The sequence below is a fragment of the Sardina pilchardus genome, chromosome 20 (assembly GCF_963854185.1).
Source record: "Sardina pilchardus chromosome 20, fSarPil1.1, whole genome shotgun sequence".
Classification (NCBI taxonomy): Eukaryota; Metazoa; Chordata; class Actinopteri; order Clupeiformes; family Clupeidae; genus Sardina; species Sardina pilchardus.
Genome location: NC_085013.1, coordinates 6,689,121 through 6,711,668, shown reverse-complemented (window position 1 = coordinate 6,711,668; position 22,548 = coordinate 6,689,121). Strand labels below are relative to the sequence as shown.

At 43.8% G+C, this 22,548-nt stretch overlaps 2 protein-coding genes across 3 annotated transcripts in view; one reads left to right on the top strand and one right to left on the bottom strand.

Moving 5' to 3' along the window:
• The first annotated feature begins 1,142 nt into the window (after positions 1-1,142).
• pax9 (paired box 9) lies at positions 1,143-10,420 on the top strand. The gene is made up of 4 exons (XM_062523064.1): positions 1,143-1,328; positions 1,855-2,487; positions 4,934-5,073; positions 9,189-10,420. The coding sequence occupies exons 1-4, from the start codon at positions 1,325-1,327 to the stop codon at positions 9,486-9,488; spliced, it is 1,077 nt and encodes a 358-aa protein (XP_062379048.1). The 5' UTR covers positions 1,143-1,324; the 3' UTR covers positions 9,489-10,420.
• Positions 10,421-15,227: 4,807 nt separating this feature from the next.
• The window catches only part of slc25a21 (solute carrier family 25 member 21), an 84,923-nt gene continuing 77,602 nt past the window's right edge, over positions 15,228-22,548 (bottom strand). For both annotated transcript variants that reach the window (XM_062522679.1, XM_062522678.1), the window contains exons 9-11: positions 19,868-20,049; positions 17,127-17,179; positions 15,228-16,501 (exon numbers count right to left, since the gene is read on the bottom strand). In XM_062522679.1, the coding sequence (XP_062378663.1) occupies positions 16,440-16,501; positions 17,127-17,179; positions 19,868-20,049 (297 nt within the window). In that variant the 3' untranslated portion in view covers positions 15,228-16,439. The remainder of the gene's footprint in view (positions 16,502-17,126; positions 17,180-19,867; positions 20,050-22,548) is intronic.

The following is a 22,548-nucleotide window of genomic DNA, read 5'->3' as shown; positions in this document are numbered from 1 at the left end:
CTGGTCATGTCAACAGTTTCAACGGCGTTGAGACAGGCCTACTTTCGAGGGACTTGGCGGCAGGGAAATATCGTGTAGTCAAGATCAAGTGCGAATCAGACGCAAAAATTGATGACCACACTTGCAGAACAATTTCCACAGAAATGTGAAGAGGCCTGAACGCCACTCAGCAGCTTAGCAAATGTACAAAAAATTGACTTGTCCTCGATGTGGTTAAGAGAAAAAGACACAGTGACAGTCAGAATTAGTGAGCATCATTTTGGATTTAAAAACATTCTTGCGGTTTGGATTAACTTTGCGCATCGAGATTAAATGGCTGTTATGATTAGGCTTCAAAACGATAGACAACCGGTGATGTTAACCTGATAGGCGAGTGCCCTCTGGTATTTCATATTTATGATGAGTGAGATTTGCTTGGGATATTATCTGATGCAATCACTATGCCCTTATTGCCTACAGGATCCACACAAAGCCGCGGAAGCTTCATATTTTGTTCTAACACAATGGCAGGAATAATGTGTGAATTTAACTGTCAGATTCTGTCTACATCAATTTATTTTGAACATATTTCAATTTCGGGATTTGAAACACGTCTAGTTCTATATCATTTATCAACTGGAAGTAACAAGCATTTTCTTGCAGATCATAGCCCTTCGCAGGCCTTTTGTGCAATATTTTAATCTGTCGACGTGTTTGCACCAGGTCCGGTTATTTTATTTATTCTGATATGTAGGCCAAAGAAGCATGGTTATGCTTCTAACAATATATCCTTCTTTTATCAGTATGGTGAAAGGCCAATAATTCTGCATATAAACAGACTGATTAGAGCATGCCGATTATTATGGGCTAAAGGCTTCACCTATTGAACATTTCATTGCATTTTGGCTATGATACATATAATGCTTGTGAGACAAAATTGGATATGAACTTACCATTCTGTAAAACAATTCGATTCAAATCTGGATAACAAGCCTCTCCATATGGCAAAAAGTGTGACGTTCAAGCCCCTGCCACTACATGTCATGTCAAACCGTAACACCAATAGAAACGCTTGTTTTAGAGACGTCAAAACCTGATTGGGGGGTTGTCTCTCGCCGTAGAGAAAAGTTTTGAAAGTCCGTCCCATGAAAAGTGGACTGAAATGTAAGGCTGTTCTCCGTGCCACCAGGAAACAGAAGGAGAATTTTCCCCTATCGTAACTATTGCTTTCGCACGAAGCATTATCTTTCACTCGATTGGACACCGGAGAATAGCGAAACTGGACTCGACTTTATTCAGGCGTCCTAATTCCGAGATTTGTGTAATTACGGGAGGACTCAGCGCAATGGGTAAGTAGGATGGCTCAGCATGGGTTCTGATATTTAAAAACGACATTTAGAGTACGGATTGGTCAGATCAGCTTTGTATCCATTTTTCTGCACTCAAATCTTAATTGAGAGGTAGCCTGTCTCTATAAATGTAAGAATAATCACACTTCAGTCGTGAAAACACGTAGTCACTGTGGCGTAACTCAACCTAGAATATTTTCTCAAGAATCACGATCACATTAAATAGATTTTATCATTCTGTGATGTTCTACAATGCGTAATATCGCTTCATCAGTTTGGTATGTGTTGGCTATTGTAAAATTCAGCCCCCTTTCCAATGCTTCCCAATCACTTTGATGCGCGCGGTGAATAACTGACGTGGTTCTATGGCAAATCTTAAAATACACCATATGCATCAAATATAGTATAGACTATTGATGGACAAGTTAAAGTGAATGATAAGTATTCAGCAAAACAGGCCTTGTATATTTTCCTTGTCTTCAGACGTTATCATACTTCTCTCTTCTGCATGTGTCCGCTCCTCCAGAGCCAGCCTTCGGGGAGGTGAACCAACTAGGCGGTGTTTTTGTCAACGGAAGACCGCTACCCAACGCTATCCGGCTGAGGATCGTAGAGCTTGCCCAGCTGGGTATCAGGCCTTGTGATATCAGCAGACAACTCCGAGTATCCCATGGCTGCGTTAGCAAGATCCTGGCCCGGTATAACGAGACCGGCTCCATCCTTCCCGGAGCCATCGGAGGCAGCAAACCGAGGGTCACCACACCAACGGTCGTCAAGCACATTCGGACTTATAAGCAAAGAGATCCGGGCATTTTTGCCTGGGAGATTCGGGACAGACTCTTGGCAGATGGGGTGTGTGATAAATTCAACCTCCCGTCGGTGAGCTCCATCAGTCGGATTCTCCGTAACAAAATAGGGAACTTATCTCAGCAAAGCCAGTATGAGTCGAGTAAACAATCGGCTCATCATCAACCACAACCGACGTTATCATACAATCATATCTATTCCTATCCGACTCCCATCGCAGCCACTGGGACGAAAGTACCAACACCCCCAGGAATGCCAACCCTACCAGGACACATGGCAATGCACAGGATATGGCCCTCATCTCATTCTGTCACAGATATACTGGGCATTCGGTCCATAACGGAACAACAGAGTAAGCATTATTTATCTGTTTATCTGTAATATATGACAGAAAAGGCCTCAATTCACATATTAACTGCAAGGGGTAGCCAACTTGGTGGTGGTGGCAGTGTATATGTGTGTATGGGTGTGTTTGTGTTTGTAAAGAGAGGTGGTAGTGGTGGCAAAAGGTGACATTCTATCTACCTGGCTTTGTCCCATATGACTGCTTATTATTAGGCTATATGACAATGTCTCGAATGTTTCAGGCCATTCGAAATACGAAAGCATTGACCTAGACTAAAGAAATATGGCGCACACGTCAAACTGAAACTATAATTAGGATTTGTCGAAAAACACATCTGTCTAAGAACTGCTCCTGAAAATGAGTATTTGTGTCGCCGTGTGTTGCCCTCTTGGAACCCAAGCGCTGTAGCGCATGTACTATAGTTCGGTCTGTTGCATTAAAACATATGGTTCGGGGCTCGCAGTGATAATTAAGGAGCGGATGTGGGATATTAGTTGGATAACGAAGGGTCGGCTCGGCGGAGAGGAGATGAACTGAAATCAAAATGAGGTGTTCAAAGCCTTACTTTCAAGCCAGACATATTCAGCTATGCTTCCCTTAGAAGTGGACTAGGTTTCACACGCTTGTGACTCGAGACAGCCATGTTTGAAGGGCAGCGAAAACAGAGACGTTATACCCATTATTTTTTTCTCTCTCTCTCAGCCCTCTCGTGAATCATGTAGCCGTGATCTGAGAAAAGGATAAAAAATCTATGGCCGGCAGTGTAAAACGTCGAGTAGGCCTATGTTACGCAATAGATGCAACGTAGATTCAGTATCAGCTCATACTGATTATCAACGTTTATTGCAACTGTATTTGTGTGTGTTGTGTCTATACGTACTCATCCAACGACTGTATGGGTCAATTGCTTGCATTCACAGCCTGATTTCGCTATGCACTAACATGCTTGTTTCTATGGACAGGAAGGCCGCAGTCATTTCCATGTTTCAACTTAACTCAATCTAAACAACATCAGTTTACCCCTCTTTTTTTAAAGCCACGGGGAGATTCGCACAGAATACGAAATCTTAGCGGGGAACATGTTCTGAGAGGGTCTTTATAAACAATTTATGCATTTCTAAATTATTAACAGATGTCTGCGGCAAGTTTTGAACGCCGAAATAAAGTACAATGCAGGCTACACGCGATGGCGGCCTTTTACAGTGCTGCAATGACTTCACCATCTCTCTCCTTTTTGAAAAGAAATGAACGAGTCTTAATAGAAAGGGCGATTGAATCGGACAATTCAACATAAGTGTGATAGACAGGATAACAACAACAGGCAATTACATAATTAACCCAGTGTGTTCCTTAAACTGATCGAAGTCATTTAATGCTAGGATAGCCTAAGGTGGTCAACTCTTTGAAATCTCTCTCACTGACTCTTTCCCTTTCTTTCTTTCTCTCTCTCTCTTTCTCTCTCTCTCACACACACACACACACACACACACCCTCTCTCTCTCTCTATCTCTCTCACACACACACACACACACACACACACACACTTTTCTCTGTATTACACGCTCGTGCATTGGAGCGTTTCATTGAGCAATGCGTGTAAACCTAAGACTGAGCTATTTATCCAAATGTAAGGTATAGGCGTTGGATAAACTACCGTCTTCAGTATATAGCTCCCAAGCTATAAAGTGCACATCGAAATTTGTTATTTACACCGAGATTTTGTATTTCGAAGCGTTTCAGTCAGAATGGATTTCGGAAGGGTGAAAACATCATACACGTAGAGGGCCTCTCAAGTTACACCACTGGTGGGCTTGCTTTTTCAATTTCAATCTTAGGGACCGTGTATAATATAATATCCATCACGCACAAAAGGGAAACGGTTAGAGTAAATCGAATTAGTCTCCCACAGGAAGAAGCCGGGTAAATGTTCTTAGTCATTACAGGAAAGAATCGTCTTACTGCATTCCAGTGTCTAGCGCAGCGTGGCTTTTTGATCAGCATCGCCAAACACACACATCTCTCTTGTACACAAACGCGCGTAGGCCTATACGCTCACACACGGGCTTCTCCCGTGAGCGTTCTTCCAGGCAGAGGAACGCAGAGCACTTTTTGTGTCTTGTTTAGATTTTGGTCAAGCGATTTGGATGTGGTTTTGTTTTGACCGAAAAAAAGACTGTGACTTAAGTGAATCACTGACGTCGAATATTCCCGCACTCTCTATTACCAAAACAGACAAATTATGTTAAAGAATGTGTCAGTCGGCTCTCTGATATCTTTTTCGGTATATATTCCATAACTGAACTAAATCGAACACAACTATCCCAAATGATTCAGAAAAAAACAATGAGGCCTAGGCCTGCTGAAGTAGTGGTCTCTTCTGCTATGGTAGTTCTGCACAACTCTTGTCCTGCTTTCTGACTTTCCTCTCTCCCTGTCTCTGTTTTGCTCCCAGTAAGTGACTGTCCTTCGTTTCCCAGCACCAAACTAGAAGAATGGAGCGCTATAAACAGGACTAATTTTCCGCCAGCGACCTCTCCACTAGTCAATGGTGTGGATAAAGCACACTTAGAGCCTGAAGCAAAATACACACAGGTAAAATGTAAGCGATCACCTCATCATCTTAACTTAGTTGACCCCTCCCCTCTCTTTTTGCAAGTCAGTTTTGTATAGTCAACGGACACGTCTGGTATGGTTTCTTATTACACGGAGTTTGACCTGTCAATAAGCCCATGAAGAATTAGGTGGTGACTTTGACTCCAATAGATTTTATTTCGAACGGTGTCTTATGGAACCGCGGATGCACGATTGGTCACGCTGTCTATTTGTAGTAGCATGTCATCATCCTTGTCTGTTCTTGTGTGTGTGTGTGTGTGTGTGTGTGTGTGTGTGTGTGTGTGTGTGTGTGTGTGTGTGTGTGTGTGTGTGTGAGAGAGTGTGAGAGTGAGTGAGAGAGAGAGGGTGAGAAAGTGCACGCACGCGCTTCATCGTGCATGCGCAAAAGCTGTGCTTAGCCTTTTGGCTAGCCTGTAGCACAGGAGTCAGGCCTTGAATTGTCCTTTGCTCGCTCCTTACATTTTCAATATTATAAGAGTAAGGCTACAAAAGTGAACCCTGATGTTGTACAGAATACCGAGTAGTTGGTTCGCTGCCCATATTTTCTTTATTTTGTTCAAGACCATAATTGTGACGCAAAACGATTTTAAGACGGCCCACTAATTTAAAATGTATGCCACACAATTAAGAGATTATGATAGGCCATACATTTTATTGTTTGCACGTGAGTAACAAGCTTGACGACTCAAACGAGACAGTGCAGAATTTTATTAGAAAAAAAATAGGTATCTGGAAAAATAATAAAAGGAAACTGAAAATATAGTGGCTGGAATTACATTGGGAAAAAATGTTGGAAGAAACACTTAAGTATAGGAACTGTAGAATCCAGTAGCCCAAAGCTACTACGAATCGTACCCACTGAAAATGGAATTTTATTTAAAATGAGCTGTTTTTGCATAAATCTGTTGTGTCTGCAGATTATCTCACTGATTGTAACTATACGTGTCCGATTGAACAGTTCGGGTTGTAAAGTGGGATTTATGGCGTAAAAAAATAGCCTACATATATTTCAGTCTCATGCACCACCCTGGCTAAAAGCAGTGATTATAACATATGATCAGTTTACTTTCGGTGTTATAGCCTAATGCTGGTCGACATTTTAATAGACAGAATATGCATTCATACTCGAAAGAGAGCTCTCCGGTTCATGGTTAGACTGACAATGTATTCAATATGTTGTTTACAATTGTATGTTTGTATTCATAATTGAGCATATGCAGTAGTTCAGTACACACTATATAGCAAAATAGTCAGAATTTATCATTGTTGCCTGTTTATGTCAGAAATTAAAATAACACGTCACCTATGCTGTCTTAAAAATAGACTCAGGCAATTTATCGTTGTTGACTTTATGTGTAAAATAAAAAAAAGTGAAAACGCTGAATGATTTTGTCCTTGCTCGAAATGTTATGCCATAATTATTTTCATCTCAAATTCTTGACGAGAAAAGCTTGGCACGTTTCATTCACTTGGGGAAATTCTAGTTAAATTTAATGTGGGCCCTACAGGACCACGCTTTACCTGACTAGTGGAAAATTCTGCATGATTTTCAACGCCCTTGACTACAGATACTTAGTTCAGATAATAGATGATCAACACGAAAGTAAGTGTAATAGCAAATGTATTCGTTTAATTTAGGGTTGTCAGCTTGTATGATCAGTTATGCGGAGTGCGTGTGTTTCTTTTGAAAGGAACTGTTTGCAATTGTTTCGTTGTAGTTCTTAAATAATATGATACATGCATCCAGAGAATTACAGACACGAGTCATTGACATGTAAGTTCTGGGCCAGAGGGTAGCCTAAAGGTGATTCGATGATGAGCTGTATGACAGGCGCGTTCTAATAAGTTCAGGGAGTTTACTTCCATCACGGCGGTCGACAGACGGATGGAGAACCTCTAGGAATCGCTTGTGCGCTTTGACATTACATTCGGGAGAGCTACTCTCTCTGAATATACGATCCCGTTGGTAGTTTTTCAGCAGAGTTTTAGCACAACATAATCCTTCCTGGTAGTGAGTTTGTTGCAAGTCAAAGTGAAGCATTGCCAATGTTAAGGACTGTCATGAACCAACAAAATGGTTCCTAAAGTCAAACATGATTATTTTTTAATGATTTAGATTGAAATACGTGTTTTCTCTTGAGGCCTGGGGGCAATGTGTCGGTTAATGTTGGGGCATACTAACATGTCATATCGTTTAAAAGTAGACGAGCAAGCTCAGGCCTATAGGCTATCTCTTGTCCTGTGAGTCTAACTGAAACGTTGCCTCGTCGTTCATTTAGTTTGAAAAAGGACGTTCAACCTAGTCTTTCTTCAACGTAGTCGTTCTTCTTAAATGAAGACCATTGTAGAAAATTCAATTTAGGTCTCATCCGTTTGTTTTTAAATCTGGTAACCCATGTCACACTTATGTGTTGCTGAATTTTGCCACATTGATCTAACTACCGTGAAACAAATGTCAAGAATATCAGCACTAGGCCTCTATCAATAATTTGAAATGCCTAACCCGTTAGATGCACTAGGCTCCCACAGAGCTATAGGATTAGTCACCCTCTTTCAATGCGCAGCTGTGAGTGACAGGTCATTTCTGAAGAAGGGCAGGTAGAAACCTATGTTCCAATACCACAAAGTGAGTCATGGCAAAACCATTAGAGCGAGGACGCATCTTTGGATGGACTATCCATAACCCGCAGGTGTACCGTAATGGTTCACTGTCGTCTTACATGCAGGATGATTGTGTTCATTTATTTAATGTAGGCGACACCAAGATGGCGAGCACTTTAAAATGTGGGCGCAGACAATAATAGAATACACAATAGGTTTCATTTCCAAGCCTCACATTCCAACAATGTTGCAGTGACTTGACTTGCACTGGTTTGTAAAGGTGAATTTAGTTGCATTTGTCAAGTTCACTGGATGCCGTTTAGCGCTCTCTTATCTGAAGGAAACTTTTTTTTCAACTGCTCCTGTTATCTTTGCATATAGTCTGAGCTAGCGTTACTGATTGTTCGGGCAAGTTGGAAACTGCGCCTTGCTAATAATTTAATGCAAACGTGATTTAAGGACGAGCACAGTTTTCATTTCAGTTATTTAATTAATTTAATGGTGTTACATAAATACGCAAATGTCCCATCACACCCGCACACACGAGTCAAATAATTTCTGATTCATTGTTTCAAATGTGAATAAAAAATGTATCCTATCGGATATAAATGATATCATTTAGAAAATTATTTTATATTTGGAATGTGTATGCATTATCAAAAATATATATTGTTATTGTGTAAATATGAAATACATATTCACAGCGAATTAGTTTTATTAAATTAATAGAATGGTAAATATAGTCAAATGCTATATTTTGATGACATGCTTTTGTTGTAAAATGGAAAAAAAACCAAGAGGCTGTATCTAAAAAATCCATTTAAGTTATATATAGCTAATTTAAAGTGCATTCCATGGGTGTGTCCAATTTGGCATTGTAGGTGCCGAATCTCACCAAGTTTCCAAAGCATTTGGCAGCTGTTTGATCAACACCCCTCTGCCCCCTATACACTATTATTCATATTTAAAACTGAGTGGCATTTGGATGAAGGCTCATGTCGGGCAGCTGAGATAGCACAGTGCCGAAAGTGCACCACAGGAACAAAAAAGATTTCATCTGTGGAAGCCATTTTCGGTAGTCAGAGACCACCCAGATGGACATCTTTTCTCTCTGTGCAGGCAAATTCCTCCAAGTTAAAGAACTGTCTTTCTGCCAGGAGGTTACTGGGATTCCATCTGTTTTCTTTTCTCTCACTTTTCTCACATCTCTATGATATGTTCTTCCTTCTCGATGACTCATGTCACTTGCTCTTTGTGCCTCCTGTCCAGCTGTTTTCTCCTCACCTCATATCTCTCTCAAAATTCTCCTCTTTGCCAACGTCAATAGCTTCATCGGACTGATAGTGTTTCTCTGTCACATGAAATGGAGAAGTATAACTTAAATAGATAAGTCACTTTTGTTTTTGCCACTTAACAGTCCAGGGAAGTTGACCATATCATAAATATCTCTACCCACCCACCCTCTCTGTTTCCTTCCTTCTTCTTTTGTCTAGACGCCGAGTGGCTTGCACACAGCGAGCAGCTATGTCACAGCGCCCAGCATCCCTCCCTACCCCCCAACCACCCCAGTGTCACCTTACACGGGGTACAGCGCCACCACGTCGGCCTATGTGACAGGCCCCACATGGCTGCCGCCCAATGGCAGTGCTCCCTCTCTCCACAGCTGTGACGCTGCCGCCACCGCCGCTACCCCCCCGGCCATCAGGAGCGTGACGGCTGGCCGCAACGCCATCCATCACCACCATCACCACCACCACCAGCACCACCCTCTCACCGCTGCCCCCACGCTCTGACGGAGGAGATGGAGGGGGCATCAGCGTGAGATGAGAGAGAGAGAGGGGGAGAGAGAGAGAGAGAGCGCGACTGAAGGGTAAGGACGCGGAGCTGAAGTAGAGAAGCTGTAAGATCTCCTCCCTCATGGATGACCAGAGAGGGCCCATTCTGTGGTGGACATTTTGTGAATCTATTTATGAAAAGAAAAAAAGTGAACGCTTGGGTGGAAAGTGGCGCTCCACTGGCCTGACGTCCGGGTCAGCATGTGGGAGCCCATCGAGAGGAGTCAGGCCCGGGGCGCCCTTGAACGACATGTCACCTTTCACGGAAGGTTGGGGCATGTGGCGCTTTGTGGTGTTTTTAAGGGACAATGGACAGCCTCGTGGTCTGCATTAAAGATGCCAGTCTTCTTTTCTAATCTTGGTTTTTGTGCTCTTGTCTGCAATGGTTTTATCTGGAAATTAGTGGAAGTGCGTAAACGACAGGTCGTGTGTGTGTGTATATACATCAATGGTCATGTTTGCGTTTAAAAGCGTTTCAGGGTTGTACTAAACAGTTGCTTTTATTTCAGTTGTTTTTGTTGTTTGTATTTTTGATTTATGGCTTTTTGTTTGTTACATTTTTATTTTGTAAAAAAATCGCAGAAAACAGCCATTTATTCTACACCTAAAATGAAGAATTTGGAAAGCGCTTCTGTCAGAAGTTTATGCTCCTTCTTATTTATTAAACTGTATGGTACGTCGAACCCAGTGCAATGATCAGCAGGAGACTTGCTGGCCCAGTGTCACTCTGGGGGATCTCTGAAACGTTACAGCCACCAGCATTGGTTCACCTTTGTGTTAAGCTTCAGCGTGGGCAGTAAAGCTGCAGTTTGGATGTTGCACAGTTAAAACTGAATGTATCTGATTAAAAAGGATGTGTGACAGAAAAAAAAAGTGAGTGTGTTGTGTGTAACCTGTTGCATTGTCAGTGAGTTATGTCCTAATTATGTTGACATGGGCCATTGCATGTAGGCTATGAATGAGGCAAAGAAATTCTGGGAAATAGAAAACTGGTAAATTAGAATCTAATCAGTAAAGGTATGTGGGTTATTCATACACAGGAAATATAAGTCTATTCATAATTTTGCATTTTACTGGAGAAATAGGCATTATACCCCAGAGCAGTATTAATATTATGGATCTTGTTGACTACTTCAGTAGATTTGCAATTAATATTTTTTATTATGTATATAAATACTGCAATTAAACCCAGAAATAATATGAAAACTTTGATTAAAAAAATCAGGAAGGATAGCTTTAATAAACCACCTTGGTGTCTGTCTTAGTATCAACTGCACATTAAGTGAAGGCTATGCACTATTTAATTATGTGGTTTAAACGGGAAGAGCATGTTTAAATGTAAGAAAGGCCTTCACAGCACAATATCACCAAACAATAACAATACCACTAACAATATCACCAAAAGACGCAATTTAGCATGTTTTTGCATGCTTTCAGGCAGACGGCTTGATGCCCTAGACCCAAACTCCATAATCCCTCTTTAGAATAGCTCACACTGCCGTGAGGCATGCGTCAGATTTGCCTGGTGTGGTCAGGAAGGTCATCTCGGCAGCAGGCTTTGTGGACACAAGGGCAGAATATTCATGAGGGCCTGTATCTACACTCAGGCAAAGCGGACCACAGTGGCAAATACGCATCTGCATGCCCGTGCTTTCCATGCCCAAATGAGTCACCCTACACCAAATACAAGGGCAATTCTCTATGAAATAACACGAGAATCTCATTCAAGCTTCCATTTGCCCGACTTGAAAGGAAGAGCTAAGAAAAATACACACACAGCAGTAGAGGGTGTTTGTAATTTATCTTGTGTGAGGGTGTAAGTATGCCCCTCGTGTAGCTTAGTAAACAAGGCTCCTGATTTGACTTGGAACCCCCCCCACCCCTCCTCTCATTTCACTCGCTCTCTCTCTCCCTCCCTCCCTCCCTCCTCCTCCACCACTGGCTCTGGCGGTCACGGACCGTTGCCCTGGGCTGATGGCACCCCAGCTGACTGGTCATGAACCGCGGAGGGTGCGCAGACGTGTCGGGGCATCGTGCTCACCCACCGCATGCTGCTCTTCCGCAGTGTTAAGGCAAGTGTGCCGTATGTGTGCGTGTGTATGTGTGTGTGTGTGTGTGTGTGTGTGTGTGTTGGGGATGGGGTGGGGGGGTGCAATGGTGTTGAGAGGCGATTGGGTGCTTCCCAGGAGAGCTTTTCAGAGGTCTTTCAGCGATACTGACCCAGAACCTTGCACCTGTGAAGCAGGAATGCCGACCCACTGCCATGAGCGATAGAAGACCTGATAAAAAATCAGTGTGTGTGTGTGTGTGTTTTCATCTGAAATATTAAGCTTGCATTTTTGTGTACGTGTAGTAAAATTAAAGCATGTGTTTATTCTAAAATGGTTATCCATACAATTATGGTGGAAATTATACTGAATTATACTGAATGTAAATGTGATATTTAAGTTGTAATACGAAACATTTCTGTATAAAAGTAGAAACTCCTATTCTTCTCGGTCATCTTAAACTGATGATATAAAAATCATTATGTGGCAGACTATTTTAAGCCAACAATTTAAGTTTTGTGTATAGGGATCATTAAGTATAATAATATATTTTAGGTTTTTTTAAGTCTTGGATTATGCATGAACATTTCACATATTTATATATAAAAAAAATTTGCGAGCTTCCATATTTAAAACATGGTCATGAACAAGAATGTGAAACATCTGGTATTGTAGTTATTGTTCTTATAAAGAGAATTTTTAGCATTGTGGCCTATTCAAAGGCATGGACGTTCAGACAGCAAACCACTTCAGCCCAAAAAACAATAGACAAAAAGTACAGGACACGTACATGGTTAGCCCAGGAGTGTGTTGAGTTCAGTGTCATACGTCAGGGTCTGTTGGAAGAGGCGCGATGGCAAAAGGGGCTGGCTTTACCCACGTAATGTGTATCGACTTGTTGGGGCTGTCTTTAACGTTTTGTCATGCGATACTCTCCTACCTGGGCTAGTGTGGTGTGAGTGTGTGTGTGTGTGGGGGGGGGGGGGGAAGGTATGGGTAAGCTTCCACAATGTTTGATTGTGTGGGTGTTGAAGATAAATTCCTTTTATTTGTATACTTTACTATTATCATCTACATTTGACTAAGCTCACGCACTGACTAGGCTCTGTTAAATTTGCGTCAACCGCTGGTGTACTCGGAACTCAACTCACGGAACAGCAGCTTCTGTTTCGTCAGCACAATAGAGGCCTTGATTCTAACGACTGAGTAACCTCTAGTCCTAATAAGTACTGATCCCAAATGGCATGTACTGCTCGTTGACATAAGCCCATATAGGTTGGATTTTTTTTTTTTTTTTTTTGATGAGGGCTGTGAGTATTCTTGCATCATCTTCAAGAACATCCTTAATAATACCATCGTTTTTGAACCCCATGAGGTGGCATTTGTTCCACCGCAGCGCATTCAACTCATCAGAGCTCTTTCGGATGATCCGCAACATAAAACGGGGGGGAACCCCGAGTTACCACACCCCTTTAATCTCACAGCCACTCTCCGACAACCAGGAAGGGGAAACGCGCGACATGTGTTTGGAATTAATGACGGCGGAAAAGTCGAGCAGGATCTCGAGTCTCTGTGCAATCAGCTGTGGGACAGGAGCAGAGTGGCTCCAAGACTAAGCAGAGCAAGTAGCAATGCAGGAGGGCTGCGGCCACACCGGCCCGACCGGCGCACAAAAAAACAGGGGGCCTGGGTGACTAGAACCAGACTGTTTACTTCTGCGTGTGTGTGTGTGGGGGGGAGAGAGAGAGAGAAAGAGAGAGAGAGAAAGAGAGAGAGTGAGAGAGAGAGGGGGAGAGAGAGAGAAAGAGAGAGAGAGTGAGAGAGAGAGAGAGCAAGAGAGAGCCAGAGAGAGAGCGAGAGACTTAACTTCACGCAGGTGAGCTGAGGTTTGGTGTGAGAGCTGGAGCCCTCTCTGGGGAGAGGCGCACATCTGGCACGTCTGCTCCGTTCTGCCAGCCTACAGAAATGTCAAGTCCATGGGCTCCGCACTTCAAATGGGCTCAGATCTACGCTCTACATTTTCTCGCCTAGCACTGAATTTCAGGGAGAGACTGCAGAGAGGGAGGAACAAATAACGTGTGTTAGTGCGTGAGGCCCATTACGCTTTAATCTGTACTCAGGCTATGCTCAAATGCTGGCGCTCTCAAGATGTGCAGTATGTTGAGTGCTCCGCCCAAGTGCATAGATGGCAAGATCATAGACAGCTTGCACCTGATGACAGGTCAAAAACAGCTGTTCACACTTTACATGGGACTACGGGAAGGAGGCCGTGCAACCACAGCATTGAGCTTAATGTCCTTAAACTGAAACCCAATCCATGGCCTCGTCCTAGATGCCTCAACAAGCACCTAGGGCAAGATAAACTCCACATGCTACCATGCCTAACCCTGAACATAAAGGACAAATGCAGACAATGTTCAATTCGAAGACCTGCATGACAGACTGACAGACAGATAGATAGACAGACAGACACACACACACACACACACACACACACACAGAGAATGTTCCTTAACTGACTTGACAGGCTAGGCTAAGCGTTTAGGACTCCGTCACTCGACAGCTCCGTGAGGGAGAGGCGGGCGCTCCAGAGGCCGGCGTGTCTGAGTGCTGCTCCCCAACAAGTCGCTGACACATTATAAATGAGCCAGCTCCACACCTGACTGGAGACAAGACAGCAGCCCTGATAAATGATAGGAGAGGGAGGGAGACCTAGTGCATTAGTGTGTGTGTGTGTGTGTGTGTGTGTGTGTGTGTGTGTGTGTGTGTGTGTGTGTGTGTGTAAAAGACAGAAGCCAAGTGAGTGTGAGTGAAAAGTCAGAGTGAAATATCATGAGACATACATTTTCCTATGTGTGTTGTGTGTGTGTGTGTGTGTGTGTGTCTTTGAGAGGTGTACGAGTGTGAATGTAAGTGTGGACCGTCTTTCTCATTTCTCATGAAAAATTTTATTTTAAAAGCTATTTGAGTTGACCGTGTGAATAATTAACATGTGAATGAAAACACGGGAGAAAGTGAAAGAATGAGGAGAGGGCCAGAAAGAAAGCGATTGTGTGTGTGTGTGGTGTGTGTGTGCGTGCGTGCGTGCGTGCGTGTGTGTGTGTGTGTGTGTGTGTGTGTGTGTGTGTGTGTGTCAATGAGTGAGTGAGTGAGTGCGTGAGTGACTGAAAGAAAGAGAGAGAGAGAGAGAGAGAGAGAGAGAGAGTGAGGCAGAGAGTGTGTGAGTGAGTGAGAGAGAAAGGAAAGGAGGGGGAGAGAGAGAGAAACAAAATGTGTGGGGTACTTTCCATTCCTGGCTGCTGTATTTGCATTTCTCTGTTTTGTTATTTTAGCTTGATTTCTGCACTGTCTGTGGGCCTGCCACTGTTGCTGTGGAGACAGAGAGATTGGCAGCTGGCTCTAGGCTAATGCGGGCTCGATGGCTGACAGGTATGCTGACAGCGTTAGCCCTGAGAACAAAAGAGAGAGAGAGAGAGAGAGAGAGAGAAAGAGAGGAAGAGAGAGAGAGAGAGAGAAGAGGCAGAGAAGTAGATACGTTGAGAACCACCACTGATGCACTGATCATTGGTACAATGATTCAGAAATGCGATCAGACACACACACACACACACACACACACACACACACACACACACACACAAAATACAAGTGAAGTACCAGTGTTTAATGCCAAGTTAGCACGCCCAATGTCAGTTACACATCCGTTTGGCAAGTATTCACCTTTCTTATTCTTATTATTAATTTAAGACTTTATCTTTCATTTTATGAAATCATTTCAAAAAAGCATTAATTAATAATGAATTAACTAAATTCAAATCTACCAGTAAAAATACTGCCAGGTACACAATCATTTCTAGGGACAATATAAGTTCTCTCGCTCACAACAATTCCCTTATCAACTGTTGATTTGTGTTATTTGCAGAATGCTCCAACTGCATAGAAACTCGCATAGACCACCAACTCTCTTTTCCAGACAAAAGATATCTTCAGTTTTTCAGTCTCCATGTTTCTTTCCTTAACGTCTCTGTTAGCCCCTTCAAAAGAAGGAAATGCGAGCCATAAAAATATCATTAAATACTGAATGAAAGAAATGACTTAACAACACACAATCCCTTGATTGGATTTATAGGTCAAACCAAAAACTGGTACACAAATTTATAACACAGATTGGAAAACCTCAGTAACCTTAAAAAAAAAGACTGGGCTCCATTCCCAGACACGCATTAACTTCAGATCTGGATTAAATTTAGTCTTCAGTGGACAAAATCTCCAATCAAAAGCAATTCAGCGAGTGACTTGTCTCTGAAAAACAGGTTTACAAAATTGAGAGATTTCACTTTAGCAGGGGGACGAAGCGGCAGTTATGCCTTGTGCAGGCAGTTTGTCAATGGACGCTGTAGACAAATGGCTGCATTACTTTTGAACTGGATGTTACAGGATTCAGTATCGAGCTCAGGGCCGGAGCATCATGATCTCATAGAGGGGGCTGTTTGAGCATTAGTCAACCAATTAATCTCTTTTCTGAAGTCCACTATGCTGTTGTGATTTACACACTGGAAAACATGCAAGAAAAAAAATTGCAAGAAAAATGTAGCATTTAAAAAAAATACAAATACATATTTCTGGAAGCAAAATAATGAAGATGTGGTCCTTGTGATTAATGTTTCTGATGTCTGAATGTCTGAATGTCTTTCAAAGAGGTCATTAGGAATATCCACAAGCAGATCCAATATGAGGTTTATAGGCCATGACCCATTCAGGCTCCCAGTCGACTCTGATGAGGGGTGACGCCACGCTCAGGTGCTGGGATGGTGGTGAGACCCACGGTACCCTGATGGACCACGGCATGGAGGCCAAGTGGTCACCAGTGTTTCTGGAGCCAGCCCGACACATACTCGTATACCAGCAGCATGACCGCCCCTCCTGCAGACAGAAACCATCAAGATTGGGGGGGGAGGAGAGATACACAGGAAGCATATTGTGAAGACTTCCTCCGGGAACCATGGGCCAGTTGCACAAATCACTTTAAGTTAAGGTTTCCTTAAAATAAAATTGGTTGCACAAAACACAAAGTCTACTCCTTAAGGTTTCTGTAAGTGTTTACTTAAATATTTAAGGTTTTCTCCTATACAGTTGCAAAATCAACCTTAGCAGACAAAATAAAGAGGAAATCCTACAGTAGCCTACCTCTGACTCTACCTTGACCATATTATTAGCTGAATTAATGCTACAAATAAACAACCGCAAATAACACTTCTTTGCTAACATGCTTACTCTTCTATCGGAAAAGGCCCATCAAAACTATTGTGTGGTTTACATAGAGTAAAAGAATTCAAGTCGGATGAGTTAGCCCCTGTCCTAGCCTACCAAGAGCTTTGGGCTCAGTTAGCTCGGCAAAATGGAAAGAAGTTATTACATTTCCAATTACACATTTACAAGTCATGCATCTGAAATGACTTCAGTGACAAGTATAAACAATACGTCAGCATGCATCAAGAGGATCGGCTCCTCTGACACTGTCCCTGCAGCCCTCCAGTGCCCGTCCTACCTGGTCCAAGCCTCATAATCTTGGGCACCAATCCTTTGTACAGTGCCAGATAACTAGGAAATGGAAAAAGGGAAACAATGTGATGCAGGTTCAGGATACTGACACTTTCCAACCATTACCTCAAAGAGCTCTTATCTACACTTGGAGCTCTACTATATGCCGGAGGGGCCTCAAGTATCTAAGGTCGTATATATATATATATGAGCCTGGCAAGGAGTTCATGACACCCATTTCCAATTTTCCAAGAACTCAGGAACCAATCACAATTGCATATCTGGCATTTATATGATGACAATGCATTCAACATAACCAATGGCTGTGCTGATGGAGACGGGGTTAAACAGAAAAAGTCGTGTATATTCTTTGGAATTGAGTAGAGCGGCATTGAAAACCTTTGTTTACAAGACAGATTTGATTGCACACTTCTAAAACGATTTGGTAAGAGTTTAATGCACTAGTTTGAGATTAATTTCACTGCTGGTTATGTCCCTGGAAGTCGGAAGTCAATGAAGCTTTTCCAGACCCACTCTCGAGACCCACTCTCTGTGAAGCGGCCTGGTGCTAACTAAGCTATTAAACAAGCATTGCAATTATAATGCATGATAAATAATCTTAAGCAGCTAAAGTCACAGCACATTTAGTTTGGCAGCAACTCGGGCGTAAAAAAAAATGACAGGAATTAGGATTGGGAAGTACGGTGATTTTGATCGGATGATTATTGTAATTTACCTTGGAGACCTCCCTGTCTGCTTTTCTGGTGAATTGTGATCATCGTGACAAGATGTTATTAATGTATCCAAATATATAAAAAAAAGAACGTTGATGTCGTGTCTCCATGCTATGTTGACAAACCAACAGAATGATGTCTACTAGGAGGCTGTGTTGACTGAATAAATAATATCGTGTTTCTTTCATAGTTATCCTTCATGCACGACATATTTTTACAACAAGTCAACATACGGTCACAGCATCATTGGCGTGGAACTAGTGGCAAACAATACAAGTAGTTTGCCATAGTTATCTGTTAATCTTGCCAGGCACTTCTGGGGGTAAAATGCCTAATCTATTCAAGCACCTAGAAGAGAAATATGTGAAAATATATGTTCTATAGTGTTTCACATGGGTTGCCATTATTTTTCTTAGAGGGTTTAAGTCTGATCGTGTCAGAAATAAATTTGTGCACATTAGTGATTGCTTTATTCAAAAACATACCTTTTTTTATTTTTATTTTTTCTACTGTCTTGAGGAATGACAAATCCTCAATGACAAAACAACAAGCAGCATCTTGAATACAATGTGCAGATAAACAAGTCTATTGGCTGGTTCAAGTCAGTATATTTACGACAACACTGGGAAGAAAGGACAGTTTAGATAATGGGATGTCATTATGTGTTACAAGGATTGTGATATGATTTGTTGGGGGAAGATTACCCACCCCTAACTGGAAAGCTTTGGAACTGGAACTGGAACTGGAGTGTGCCATCTCAATCAAACTATTAACATATTTTAATGAAATTAAAATGTCCAAATTGAGTTGAATTTCCCTCAAGGACACACATTTCTACAAAGTGAGGCTTGTTATGGCACATCCCTTTGGCCTGCAGTTTGGGGCTCCTCAGAATGCTATGGCTCAGTAAAGCACTTGCTCGCCTTACTACTGTTCTCCTCTTTATTTATACACACATATTTGAAAGCCTGTGTCTGGTTAGCTACCTTTTAGTACCCCGTTCCATGCCTCTCTCTCTCTCTCTCTCTCTCTCCCTCCCTCCCCATCTCTCTCTCGTGCTCTCTCTCTATCGCTCTCTCTCTCTCCTTGCTCAGGTAGTCACATTAGTCGTGTGTTGTTGTTGGGGAGTGTACCTGCTGTAATGTGTAGCAGCTGAAGGCAAGGGAGCCCGAGTGGGGGTCTGAGTGGTGGCGGTGGCGGTGGCAGTGGCTGGCTTGTGGCTGGCTCCGGCGGCAGCGGCGGCGGCGGCGAGAGAGCTGGCCGCTGTGGTTAATAAGGGCCCCGCTCTGCTTCCTCCTGCCCCCGCTGTCTGATGAGCCTGACCCGCCGAGCGCCGCGCGCCTCGTTAGGGCCCGCTTAACGACCTCTCCCACAGGGGCCTCTAATTAGCGGCGACTGGCTCGCGTTAGCCAGCGCTGGACAGGATGGGGCAGAGGGGGCAGCACCTTTCAGCAATCACCCACCACCACCCACCCGTACACCCCACCCCCCCGCCCCACACCACCACACCCCCCAGCACCCCAATGAAAAAAAGAAAGTTTTAAAAAAAAACGAGGGGGGAACATAAATAGCATTGAAGAGGGCAGCACCCTTAAGGCGCCAGAGTGGCCTAATAAGAAACGGTGCATGGGTCCCAACTTGAAGGGACAGACTGGGGACTGACTGACGGACTGGCTGGCTGGCTGGCTGGCTGGCTGAGGTCCTTAGGGGGACACAGGGCCTGCAGATTCCCTGCGTGACTATCCCACACCTGCCTCTGTTTTCTCTGGTTTGGCTCCAGAATTTCTGCTAAGTGGTGTGCGGTGGACACAGCGGATGTCAACGACTCGCAGAAAACAGACGGCCTGTGCTCCATGAAGGGTGACCAAAACAAGCACCAAAAAAAACAAAAAAAAACAGGACCTCACATGTCCTGAGGTCCAGTATGTCTGTGTGTGTGAGTGTGTGTGTGAGTGTGTGTGTGTGTGTGTGTGTGTGTGTGTGTTGTAATGGCCATGCAGTAGCACACGCTCACCCCTCTTCGCGGTACACCAGGGCCATGCTCTGGAAGCAGCTGCGGTACTTGATCTCCCCGGGCACGGGCTGCGGGCCCTGGATGCGACTCTTCGCCACGTCAAAGGGAATGTTGACACAGGACGAGATCGTGCCGGACGTCAAGCCAATGGCAAACTTCCTCATGAACTCCAACCTGGGGTCCTGGAAGACAGGGAAAAGGCACAAAAGAAGGATTACATAGGTACAGTAGGTGAATTGCTGAACGTTGCATTAATGAGGCGATAAATAAATTGACGCTTAGGCAATATTACCATGCAATGTAATCTGGTTGTATAGCCATTCCAACTTTTTCAACTGACAAACAATAATGAATTACTAAAGACGAGGGAAGAAACATTGTGTGTGTGTGTGTGTGTGTATGAGGGGGAGAGGAAACAAGAGAGGAAACAAAAAGAGACATAGAGAGAGAGAGAGAGAGAGAGAGAGAGAGAGAGAGAGAGGGTGATGAAGCGCCTGCAGGCAGGCTGATACATACAGGGGAAAAATGCAATGAAGAGACGGCATGTGTGAGGGAATGAGAGAGGGAGGGAGGGAGGGAGAAAGGGAGAGAGAGAAAGAGAGAGAGCGAGAGAGGGAGGGTAGTAGGCTGTGCATATGATTGCAAAGCTGGCATGAAAGCTCTAATCATTTAATGGTGGCAGGGGAGCGGGATCAGAGCTTCCTGACTGTGCGGCGGCTCCTCTGATTGGCTGCGCCCAGATCACATGTCCAGCAGGGGGCACGGGAGTGGCTGGGGAGGCATATGGGGACAATTTGGGTAATTGGGCAGTGACTCGGCGCAGGGGTATTACTGTAGCCAGAGAAGCCACAGCTCGGCACAGCTCTGACAGCTAATTGGCCAGGATATTTTTACAAATGACAGGACCCGAGTCAGGCCCGGCCTTTCTCAAAGCACTGGACACCCGGCGCGGTGGACTAAATCAACAGCTAATTCTACGCTTTGGAGGAGTGTGTGTTTGACTGAGTGAGTGAGTGTGAGTGTGTGTGTGTGTGTGTGTGGGTGTGTGCATGTATTCATGTGTGAGTGTGTGTGTGTGTGCGCATGTGTGTGTGTGTGTGTGTGTGTGTGTGTGTGTGTGTGCGTGTGCGTGTGTGTGTGTGCGTGAGTGTGTGAGCAAGCGGAACACGCCACCGTGTCAAGTCCAACACACACCAATCAGTTCTTTTCCGACTTGTTGTTAACCATACATCAAATTATGAAATCTTTACCCGACACCCCTCCTCCTTTAAAATAACAGCTAATTAATCTCCCTCTCTCACTCTCGCTGCCTTCCTCCCAGAAGTAGTAGACGGAGCCATACGCCTCCCTGTGCACCGCTAACATATTGGCTGCTTAATTTCACCGGTTGTGTATATGGCCAGCAAAGGACCTGTGGAAGAAATGAATCATCAATCTAACTGGATCAAGCTATCTGACTGCGCAGGAGCGATTAAACTGGAAAACAGGAGTGCCTAATCAGAGCTTGAATCCTGAGGGAATACCTCCTCAACCACCCCAGCCGGAGCCTACCCCACTAGTGCCTCCCCACCACATCCCAAAGACAAAAGACCTGATACAGTAATCAAAAAAGCAGGTTGTGAGTCACTTCCCCCCTAAACGCTAAACGACTGGTCACTGCAGTGATGGACGTTCGGATTGCGGACTCGACCACCTGGTGGCCGGTGCTCATCTCCTGAGTGGGGCCGGCGAGAAACGGAGAGAGAGAGGGAGAGAGAGAGAGAGAGAGAGAGAGAGGGAGAGAGAGAGAGAGAGAAGAGAGACACAGACAAGTTTTAACTTGTGCTTTCAACTGTAAAGAGTAAGGCACCCCTACCCACCACCCCAACCCCCAACCCCTCACCCGACTGAATAATACCGCTGTCTGCTTCCAATTAGTTCATTTGAGCTAATCTAATGCTGCAGTTTATACATGTGGAGCCGAGCACATGGTAATGTTTCCATTAAACAACATTAAGCTTTGTTTGGGAGAGCACCCTTCCCGGATGTGTAACCCAACCCACTGAGGATATTATGGAGGCAAACAGAAGTGGCATTAGTGAGTTTGATCTTACAAGCTCCTTTCCTCAATCTCTCCCTCTCTCTTTCTCGCTCTCTCTCTCTTTCTCCCGAGCCCTTCTCTCTACCTTTCTTCTCTCTTTTCCTAACTCTGGCTATGTCATTGCTAATGGGAGTTTGAGTAGAAGGTCCTTTGATTATTGCTGAGTGAAACCAAGTGCTCCGTCTAGTCAGGCGTACGGGAGAGGCTCTTAGTTTGATGAGCTCTTGACTAGAACCTGCCAGCCTCCAGTCCAAGGCCACAAACTCCTGTGATTAACTGAATAATTAAATAAACCATACTGAATGCTATAAAAATGTTCACATTTGGAGGGCTTTAGGCTTGGAATATAAGAGGAGAGAGAACGTTTGAACAGTAACGTCACTTCAGTGTACACTGCTATTTGGATGAGACACTTGATGGATCTTACCCATCATCTGCTATGGATACTAGTCGGCATACAGGCACTTCTTCTACTGCTGCTGCAGCCATTTAATGGCCTGATATTGACGAGAACATCATCTGGACTACCAGAGGCTAAATTACTTGTGCTGGGTGTTTGACCGAGAAAAGAAGATTGAGGAAAACCAGCGTTATGCAAGTC

Bases quoted from the DNA above. Each gene is read 5' to 3' on its own strand.
- pax9 (XM_062523064.1), top strand. The intron at 2,488-4,933 runs GTAAGCATTATT...TTTTGCTCCCAG, and splicing joins GTCCATAACGGAACAACAGA to TAAGTGACTGTCCTTCGTTT. The intron at 5,074-9,188 runs GTAAAATGTAAG...TCTTTTGTCTAG, and splicing joins CTGAAGCAAAATACACACAG to ACGCCGAGTGGCTTGCACAC.